At 33.1% G+C, this 11576-nt stretch overlaps 1 protein-coding gene across 1 annotated transcript; it reads right to left on the reverse strand.

The window, feature by feature from the left end:
• Positions 1-329: 329 nt before the first annotated feature.
• LOC111367307 (26S proteasome regulatory subunit 7A) lies at positions 330-5018 on the reverse strand. Its single transcript, XM_022988117.1, has 10 exons — positions 4863-5018; positions 4070-4151; positions 3859-3950; positions 3698-3775; positions 3402-3463; positions 2751-2895; positions 2361-2579; positions 2097-2278; positions 1192-1367; positions 330-762 (listed from the first exon to the last, which is right to left on the reverse strand). The coding sequence occupies exons 1-10, from the start codon at positions 4947-4949 to the stop codon at positions 605-607; spliced, it is 1281 nt and encodes a 426-aa protein (XP_022843885.1). The 5' UTR covers positions 4950-5018; the 3' UTR covers positions 330-604.
• Positions 5019-11576: the final 6558 nt, after the last annotated feature.

Genomic DNA, 11576 nt, shown 5'->3' on the forward strand with positions numbered 1-11576 from the left:
CGAAGAACGACAATACGGAAATTAAACCTTCCAGTGAAGATTTAGAAATGACCTTAGCATTCGGCCATTATGCATGCATAGGTCAAGCTGACAAGATCTTGATTTCCCATTTCAGGTTCATTGAAATCTTTGAGCAACATATCCCTCTAAATGTCCAATTGCACTTGTAAATGTATCACTCATTTCTTTCTTTCTTTAAGAAAACAAAATGAATAATCTAACAGCTTATCTAGCCCATATTTGCAGAGCATCATTCGGGCTGGACAGGACTACAGAGTGATTGCAATATGAGAAGCAGGCAGCTACGAAAACATCCATAACGGCAGTAATTTAAAAACCACACTGTTGCAATTACTTTCATTCAATCAAATCTTTAATTATCATAGAACAAATCTAGTTGAGACAAAAGTAATGCACAAATCAAGATATTCAGAATATTTTTTCATCTGGAATTAAAGTGATAACAGCAAACGGTTGATAACAGGGTACAGTATAAAGTTAGCAGCCAAGCTCCAAGGGGATCGATCATATAGCATGTAAGAATGAATATCCATGAAAGTTTCCCTTAATCCCAACTGCATAGAACTTCAATGGAGAACGGTGATCAGTTGTACACCATGTACTTCGGTGTTGCACTGAACTTCTGATATCCCTTGATGACTTTGTTGACAGCATCTAGAAAATCCTTCTCTGTCACGGTCTTCCTTCTTGCTCGTATAGCATACATTCCAGCCTCTGTGCACACACTCCTTATGTCAGCTCCTGAATAAGAAGATGCAACTTAGTAAATATATCAATCATCAGTCAGATATAATGCAATGCAGACATGATAACATTTCCGAAACTAGACTTTGTAAGAAATTCCTCAATGGTTTAATTCCCCCATTGATACAATGGACTCGTAACAAATTTCAATATGGCCCTATTCCATTCATGTAAATTCTCATAACATTCAGTCATATTTCTCAAAATAGGTAGTATATGCCCAGAAATGTAGCCACCCCTGGGGTCTTAGATAGTCATACTTTAAAAACGGTTTGGAAAAATTGTTGGTAGCAATCTTTTCTTAGTATGTTTATTAATCAACCCTATAATCCATCAACTTTTTTCCAAGAAATGAACAGGGTTAATAAGGCGTACCAGTAGAATTTACCAAAGCCTAATTAATATCTAAAGAGTTCAATTTCGTACCAGTAGAATTTGGGCAAAGCCGAGCCAGAAGTTCAAACCGGATGTCCCTCTCACAATTCATTGTTCGTGTATGAATCTTAAATATCTGTGTTCTGCTTTCTAAATCTGGCAGTCCAAACTCCACTTTACGATCAAGCCTTCCGGGACGTAATAATGCAGGATCCAGTGTATCAGGTCTGAAATTAGAGAGAGACGCAATTATATAAGCAAACATAAGCAATTGTAGAATCACAAAAAAGCCACTGTGCCATAAAAAGCAAAATGGTCTGAGCAGATAATTCGGTATTATAGTCTATAGAAGAAAACCTTAAAAAACATAAAAACAATAATTTTAGATCTAAAACTTGAGAGAAACAGAGTGCCACCTGAACACCCCAGAAGCAATTAAGAAGGAAAGTATAAGGCAAGTAACATGATATGTACAGGCATGCAAAGGTTACACATATTTCCAAACTTTGAAGAAATATGTATCCCAGTAAAATTAAACAAATTCTGTGAAGCATATGTAATAAGAGAAATTAACACAAACAGAGAAAATAGAATGACAATTATGTAATTCATATGCCCCAATAGTGCTCCAGAAGATCATTAAGAGACAAAAACAAGATGACCAAGGTCAATGCAGTTGCTTCATTTATTTATTCACTATTTATTTTGGGAGAGAAAAAGAAGGGGAGGGTGTTACATGTGCACAACAGCATGAGCACTGACAGTGCTAATACAACCTAAATTATGTAAAGCTAATAAAAACTTTAAGATAATCAATATGTACATGTGATTTGTGTTACACTGTAAATTATCTCACACCTCAGAATAGAAAAAGGCATTGACAAGCTCAGTAAGACAAGAATAAAAACAAAAAACATAATATACCTGGTAAATGAGAAAAAGCAAACAGAACCTACCTATTAGTTGCCATTAGTACTTTTATATTCCCACGAGCGTCAAACCCATCAAGCTGATTGACAATTTCAAGCATGGTGCGTTGTACCTCGTTGTCTCCACCCACTCCATCATCAAACCGTGCACCTCCAATGGCATCTACTTCATCAAAAAACACGATGCAAGCTTTTTTAGAGCGGGCCATCTGCATCAGAGAAAAGGTGATAATCAGACAGCAAATAATGTAAGAGAACGTGTACGCAAACTGAAGTAACAGAGGACTTTACCTGAAATAGTTCACGAACCATCCTTGCTCCCTCACCAACGTATTTCTGAACAAGCTCACTTCCAATAACACGAATAAAACATGCATCAGTTCTATTAGCCACGGCTCTGGCTAACAGTGTTTTACCAGTACCAGGAGGACCATAGCAGAGAACACCCTTTGGTGGGTCAATCCCTAGCTTCACAAATTTTTCAGGGTGAAGCATGGGCAGCTCAACAACCTACCATATCCATCAGACAGTGCAGTCATGAAAGCAAATCAAATTTCGACTAGAAATCTTTTGATAGAGTTGTTCAAAAATAAAAATAGCAATAGTTGATGAGAAAATAAGAGAACACAAATAATATATGGCAGCAATATCAATGTCCATGACAAGAATCGATAAAAAAACCTCTCGCATCTTTTCAATCTGCTCCTTGCATCCACCAACATCATTATAGGTAACATCTGGCTTTTCCTCCACTGTCATCATTGTAACACTTGGATCAATTTTTGGAGGCAAGGGGATCTGGATTTGATATTTATTTCTGTCAACACTGCAATGATAAAAGAAAATGTCAAACTATGCATCAAAATAGCAAAATGAATCATACACCAACAATGAGGAAGCTCCAGCATACCATATCACATGTTACCAAATAAATAGCAAAGAAAGGTTTTTGGCTTAATGAGGTGAAACAAATGAAGAGGCAAATTCCAGAACCATCAGCAGCAATAAAACATGGGGCAAGTGGTTGAGACTGTGAACCACCCTAATTCAGATGTATACTTACAAGTAGGCATTTCATATAAAAATAGTACTACTATCCCGAATTTGGAAATAAAAACTAAAGCAATGAGGAAATCATAGCACTTGATAGACTAACATATTAACTCGAGCACAGTTCAGGTTCTTGCAGTATAAAATAGAAGGATTCTTCTACCAAAATGATTGCATTTGTACACTTCATTATCAAGTATAATAAATAATAAGTCACGCAGTCCTGCAAATAACATAGATATGTTTGGTAGCATAAAGAAAAACCAGACAGAAAAAACTTACCCAACTCGCATGCCTTCTTCTATATCAGTTGGTGAAACTTTATCACCCAATCCAACAACAAACTGCAGGAATGGTGCTAAAATAAATGAGATATTCACAACTACAAAAAAATTCTGTATTTAAATGAAATAACTTACCCTGCACTACAAATGTAAAACAAACAGGAAGCACAAATGTCAAATCTGGAAATGTCTGGTTCTGAGGAAATATCAACGTCTAGATTCTTTTTTTTATTTTTTTCCCTAGTTAAGCAAAATTCTTGAAAAAGCTGTCAAGAAGAAGGGAAGTTAACATACCTTCGCAATTTGTTTGACATTAATAACATATTTCGCGTCTTCTGTGTTTGGGCTAATGATCTTCGTACATCTTGCAACCTGATCACAAGCCGTAGTTATCACCTTTTGGGGTGTAAAACAAGATAGACAGAATAAATAAAGTTAGCAATCAAATAAATTACCTGAAGAGGTTGCTCTTCCTGCATCATTTGCTTATCAGAGACAAGATCCCATTGGCTGGGGGCAGCTAAACCAGTGTCAGATTCCTTGATACCTAACATGAAGTGAAAAATCAACTGACTATTCTTGGAGAAATTAAAGTAATGAACACCAATATAATCCATAAGATAATTAAAGAGTTCAAAAGAAACAAAATTGGGCAATGAAATATACCACATAAATCATTAATTTTCTTAGCCATTTCCTTGATTTCCTTCTCGACTTTCTTTATGCTGGTGGAGTAAGGTCCCAAGCCCTGCATACATCGTTCCATCATTGAAAGTAGCATTTTGCAAAACATGAAATTTTAAAAGCCTTCAATGACCATTATTTAACACAAGAAACTACCATCGCTGAAACTTAAGCTTATAAAACACTAAAACAGATTGAATTAGGAGTGCACCTTCAGAAGTGAAACACTTTTTTCTTCGTTAAATGACATAAAACCATTAAAAACCACAAGTGAAAGGTCAAGATAAAATGAGTAAACTTAAATAAAAACAGTTAGTCCCAAGTCCTAACCAGGATTATACACCAAGATTCAGTTCAACCAAAATAATAATAAAAAATCGTAATTTCCTCTAAATTCCAAATCCCAGATCCATAACACCCAAAACCTAGCTACAGTCCTCACCCCGTGGTGTACAAATCATTTAAAATCCATTACATTACTTATTACTATTCATAATAAAATATTAAAAGGACGCCCTCATCCTCATTAGGATATTCTTAAGCTACAGTTCAACTGCACGAAATTACAAGATTTCTGTTCCCATTCAATATTCCTACCCTAGATCATAATAAGTTCACATCAAAACAAAATAAAAAACCACCAACACGTTACAATCCTCAGCTCATAACTAAATATACTTAAAATTAATCCAATTATTTTCATTTCTTTGATGCCTAATCGAAGCAAAAACATAGCTGAAGATTAGGGCTCACGAGAAGGGAAAAAGAATAGTACATATGTTTTGAGGAGTGCAATATCGTCTTCATCAAGTGGAGGAGGGTTCTTCTCGTCTTTGATCTCATCTTCAGGATCCGGTGCCATTTTTCAAGAATTTAATTTGAATTTTTTTATTTTTTTCTTGGATTTTTATCGATGAAAGTTTGCTTGACGAAGAGGGCGAGAGACATGGATTAGACTTTGAACTCAAAAACCACGTGATCTGAACGTGCATTCATGGGCTTTCAGCCCACAGAGGATTCTGGCCCAACATACAGAACAGTAGGTCTAGCCCTTGAACTCCATGATTTTCATCAAAATACATTTTTAATGGGTTAATTTCACAAACAATCACTGAACTTATGTAAAAAATTACAAAACAGTCATTGAAATTTAAAACTTTCAGTAACGGTCACTTAAATTTCAGGAGACTTTAAAAAAAGGTCACCGAAATTTAAAAACTTTCAAAAACGATCACTGAAATTTAAAAACTTGCAAAAACAATCACTGAAATTTAAAAATATTTTTTTGTTCTTTTGTTTTTTGGGCTACTTTTGCAACAACCTTTCGGCTACTTTCAACCACCGATACCGTCGAATTTTGATGCTATTGGAAAACCTATAATGTTTTCTTCAATTACGACTCAAAATCTCCCTGTAGCTTAGGGATGTCAACGAGTTGAGCTAACTCACGAGACGAAAATCGAGACTCGGGTAAAAAGATCGAGCTTTTTTCCGAGCTCGAGTTGCTCGGCCAAAAAAAATTAGGCTAAATCCGAACTTTCGGCTCGAGCATGCTTGATTTTGGTTTTTTTTTATTACAAACATGGCAGTAACTTACTGCCTATTTTAGGTAGCAGCACGCTCCCTTTTAAGGCACTATGTTGCTGCTTTTAAAGTATATATATTTTTAATATAGGTTTGTGAACCTGAGCCGGCGAAGGCTTTGTCTGGCACCCCAAAATGGGACTCGACCCAAGCCTCAAGCCGAGCCATGGGCAGCTTGAGCCGACAAACCCGATTGCCGTCCCTACCGTAACTCCAAGGGATTGGATCGAAAAATCAGCGCAAAATTCGTCCAAAAAATATGAGAATCTATCGATTTTCGCCTTTTCGGATAGCCAACTTTATGGGTTTATTCAAACCGAATCCTTTGGATTTTGGGTAAGATTTTTAATAGTAATTGAAGAAGACATTGTGGACTTTCCAACGATATCAAAATTCGACGGTATTGGTGGTCGAAAGTTACCAAAAAGTTGCCTAAAATATAGCCAAAAATATTGTTAAGATTTTCGCTTTTTCGGGTAGCCAACTTTGTGGGTTTATTTCGGTCGAATCTCTTGGAGTTACGAGGAGATTTTTGGTGGTAATTGAAGAGAACACTGTGGACTTTTCAACGGTATTAAAACTCGGAGGTATCGATGGTCAGAAGTGATTGAAAAATTCCTGCAAAAGTAGCCCAAAAAACTATAAAAAAAACTGATTTTAAACTTCAGTGATCGTTTCTGCAAGTTTTTAAATTTCAGTGACCATTTCTGAAATTTTTTAAACTTTAGTAACCGTTTCTTTAGGTGCTCCAAAACTTAAGTGACTGTTATTGAAAGTTTTAAACTTCGGTGACTGTTTTATAATTTTCACGTAAGTTCAGTGACCGTTTGTGAAATTAACCCATTTTTTAACGGACAACTTATAAAAATACCCTTAAAATCAGGAGTTCTTTGAAAAATCATATGAAAGATTTTTTGAAAGTAAAAAATACTATGAATATTAATATAATTGTTCACTTTTTAATAATAATAATAAGTGACACAATATCACTTTTAAAAGTTAAGGATCATTTTTTTATTAAAAAATGATATACGGTGTCACTTTTATTAAAAAGTGATGTTTGTCACTAAAAGAAGTGATGGAAATCAAGACGGTGATTGAAAAAAAAAAGTAACAAACACTAAAAAAATTGACACAATTCAAAAAAAAGACAAAAATTCAAAAAGTAAGAGAAATTTAAATAAAAAGTGACAAATTCAAAAAAGTGATAAAATAAAAAAGTGACAAACACTCAAAATGTGATAATTAAGAAAGTGACAAATATTAAAAAAGTGACAGAGATTCAAAAAAATGACGCAACATGTCATTTTTCATTCACGTTGTCAACTAACTAGAATTTGACAAAAGCACTTGAACTTTGATTATGCATTCAATGTTTTCATCTTCATGGAACGCATCCTTGTCCTTCTTTCTTCCTCAATATTCTTAAAATTAGTTTCTTTCTCTTCTCTCATCAGAGCTTGATGAGCTCTCAAAGCCTAATCCATGGAAAACAAATATATAAGAAATTCATTTTGAGAAATAGAAACACAATGCATTAGCCTTACAACATTTTACTCAGAATTAACATAAATCCGTAACCCGATAGCAAATCAAAAGTACATATAACTGCTCCGACATTTGATACATTAGACCTTTGGAAATTGGAACACTAAATTTGTCAACAGTTCACAATGATAGAAGTCCACTGTGGAGAATCTCGTTGTGGGTTAAGCTCCAATTACCTAGATAATTCAAAGATGCTGGTTGATGTGTGATTACACAAATCTTTTAAAACAAATCTAGGAAAATTATACCAAAAACTGATCTTGGATTGAATGAATAGAGAGAGAGAGAGAGATAGGGTTTGATAGTGGTTGATCGTGAAAGGGAGCCGTCTATAATCGACAAAAATCATGAAAATGAGAGGAAACTGATAGAGATAAATCACGGATCTAGGTTTTGGTTGGTGTTGAACATGTCTATTTTTTCTCACCGTAAAATATACTGTTTTTTAATCTATAATGAAAATTTAAAAAGTCAAAGTGTATTAATCAATTCTTTTTATTAAATGAAAGTACAAGGCCTAATTTTGCCTTTTTTAATAGTGATTTGATTATATTTCAACCACGCATTCTTCATTAAAATAATATTAAACGCAAATTTAAAATTTTTCTTTATTTTTTAATCACATATTTCCCATCAATACACTATTCAAAAATATATTTTTTTTCCAAGAATGAGGGTCAAACAAGGGCAAACAAGGGTCTAGTAACAATTACACCAACTCCAAATCCATAGTGTCCGACGTGTTTAGAGTTGCTTATAGACGATTCTAACTAAGCCCCTGTTTGATTAACATTAAATTAAATTACATTACATTCCATTTTTCTCTCTCATATTTTCAACCATACAATATTCTATAAAATAATATTACACGTAAATCGAAAACTTTACCTTCTTTTTCAACCACTCATTTTTCTAAAAAATACTATTCCCCCCCCCCATTACCATTTTCAGGTAATGGGGGCCAAACAGGGTATAAATAAAAATAAGTGATTAATATGCAAATAGTACTTGTAGAGTTTATAAAAATTATGAATAAAAAGTAATTAAGCTTTCTTTTGGATACAAATTACACCAACTCCATAGTGACCGGCGAAATTGGATTGGGAGAATTTTTTATTTTTTTAATTATTTTTAATCAATTCTAATTATGCCCTCTTTTGGATACAAATTTATAAATAATTTATAAATTTTATTTAAAGTCAAATATTAATTTCAAGTATTCATAAATGAGTAGTGCTCAACATTAGGGATGATCCTCATTAAGTAACGTTAAATGATAAGTCCAATAAAGTGAGTCTCTTATCCACATATTTAATTAGGCCATGTTTGATTCTCATTAATCTAAAATTCATAATTCCTCAAACTTATTTTTAACCATACATTTTTAAAATAAAATATTTTTTCACATAAATTAAAAAAATTTGTTACTTTTGATTCTTTGAACCACACATTCTCTAACAATTTACTATTATAAAACTCATTTTAATGGAATAATCGACATCAAATAGGGCATATGTTTCTTCTCATTTTAACTACACATTGTCCAATAAAATAATATTACATGTAAACCCAAAATTTTTCATTTTTTGTCAATCACACATTTTTCAAAAATAAAAAAATAAAAATTACTATTCCAAAATACATTATCCCCAAAAACTTATTATAATGGATCTCAAATAGGTATATCATCGACTTTGTACATGTAACATTATTTCATTGAAAACTACTTCTCATTGTTATCCACATATTTAGTAAAATCATCATCTTTTTTTTTTTTTCAAAAAGAAATCTTATTAGTATGCTTCCTTCGACGAAGGACACCATTTGTTCGCATTTACTTTATCTAAATCCACTAATAACCAAAACAAGAATCTCTATAAATTTTCTTATAACTCCCATACAATGTGTCCGCATTCACTTCATCTAGGAACCATTGGCCTAAGCGTATGAAATAGTCGCATTCCTTTGGTTTGGGCGCATATTTAGCCCATGTTCGTAATTTATTTATAATTGGTCAAATCAATTTTTATATAAACGTTCTGTAAAACCTTTAAGTACCATAGCTATAAATAAAATGATTATAAATAATGCACAAGCATGCTTTTAGTTAACGGTGTCAAAAAGAATATACAATTCAAGATCGGAGCAATTCAATCCATTGAAAACATCGAACCCGTATCGAAATTTTTTTCCAACTTAGGGACCCATGTTTGATTTATTAAGCCCCTGTTTGTTTTTCATTTCTTCCCCATTAAAATAAAAAATATGATCGTTATTCATTACATCAAGCCATCAAATTTGAATTTCTATCTTTTGTGTGAGGTCCATAATGACTATATTATTCATTCTCGTTTTTACAAAAATGGGAAACAAACGCCCCTTGAGGATAGTGCTAAACGTATGGTCCAATATGTGAAAAATTTTACAATAAGCTAACGTGGTGACACTTTGAAAAAGTCAATATCTCAAGTATCAAATTATATAAAAACAGAAAACAAAAGAAGAAGGCATCGTTTATGGCCATATTATCCTCCATTCATTTCAACCCTTTTAAAACTCATCTAAGGAGCAAAAATGTATGGATGCTTTTGTATTAGTAGAGACTTGGTGCTCTATTTCCCTTTAGTTTCTTTAGCCAGTAAGAATTGATTATGGTATTTTATTTATTTATTTATTTATTTATTTTTTTTTTTTTTTGTGAATGCAAGATATTTAGAAATTCTTTCATTCAAAGATAATATCCAAATAGCAAAAGCTTAGAGTTAGGGGCAGAAACTAACATTATTATGCCCCATATTGAAATCAAATTTAACGATGAAATGAGGTATTTGAATTTTACAATAACCACGCATTCCAAATTAGTTTTCTTGATAGAATAAGAAATTCGAAGAAGGATGATGATGGGATTGTACGTTATGTAAATTTGATGTGCAGTCGAAAAAGCTATCGAACCAGTGGTACAAATGCTCATCTAAAACAATTTGGCTGTCTGCAACTATGGCAAATTCCTCTATTCCTTCCTGCCACCGAACAAATCTAATGCAGATTGCAATTGAACAAGCCCACGGTCAAAATAGAAACTCCATAAAACAGACCATCATCTACAAGTGCAATTGAACAGCACCAATTCATAAGTCCAATAATTTTATTTTATTTTTTTATTATAAAGGTTGCATTGTCCAATTTCTACAGAACCTAAATATGTCCTTTTTCTCAAATTTCAGTTTTCATTCGTTGTTGTTTTTTCACTTAAACATTTGCACTAATTTCCCAAACTTCATATAACTGGTGAATAACCACTATAAAATTTACGTCAAAACATCAATGTAAATAAATGAAACCAAAATTTTAAGATGTCCAAATTCTACAGAACCTAAATATGTACTATTTAATAAACATTATAAAATTTATGAAAAACAACAAATCTGAAGCAGACGTAACGACAATGTAAATAAATTAACCAAAATAGCATAAATTTGTTGTCATCTTGTACAATATAGCATAAATATTAAAATTTAAAATTAAAGATTTATCAGATTTTCAAGAACCTTTAACCGGATAAAATGTTGGATACTTCTAAATGTACATAATGAATTACCAAGCGCCATGTAAATCCAGGACCCATGTGACCCTGAACATGAATCAGTTTGAGTCAACTCAACCCATTTTGATACCATTTATTTGGGAGTTAATTGTTCCAATGGTAATTGAACTTATGCCATGTCTTTAATTGATTATTAAAATTTAAAATGTCGCAGTTTGGTCACTGAATTTAGGCTCATATCTTCGATTGCTAAATGAAATTTAAAATGTCAATTTTTTACTACTGAACTTTGATAAATATTGTACATTACTCACTATAAGCTCGATATTTTTCAAAATTCAATATTTATGCTAGTAAGTAACATACAACATTTTTCCAAAGTTTAGTGTTCAAACTCGAGCTAGAGTTAGATTTATTAAAAAGAACTTTTAATGAGCACCTCATATAGCTGGACTGGCACGAACATACCTTACGAAAGTGAATAAAGATAAGAGCTCCAGCTTTCTCCCCTCCAATTCCCTGTATGTTCGATAGAGTCAAAGATTGCTCATGCAATTTGAGATCCTCATTTTGGTCAACACTAGAAGGTTAGGCCCTTCCAAGGTTTCTTAATCGAATATGTCAAGGAGAACCCTATCTTCTCCTCCCTTGAGTAAGAAGACCATTTTATGCGGGGAACGCAAGTTTGATCAGGATTGGACAGAGCAAGTGGGAAATCAAAAGAGTGAACAGAGTGGCTGTTGGTTTCGTTGAAGATGTGACGACAAAGAATTTCCATCAACCAATCGTGGTACGGGCCCTCTGATGCTAAAA

This window comes from Olea europaea, chromosome 18 (assembly GCF_002742605.1).
Source record: "Olea europaea var. sylvestris chromosome 18, O_europaea_v1, whole genome shotgun sequence".
NCBI lineage: Eukaryota > Viridiplantae > Streptophyta > Magnoliopsida > Lamiales > Oleaceae > Olea > Olea europaea.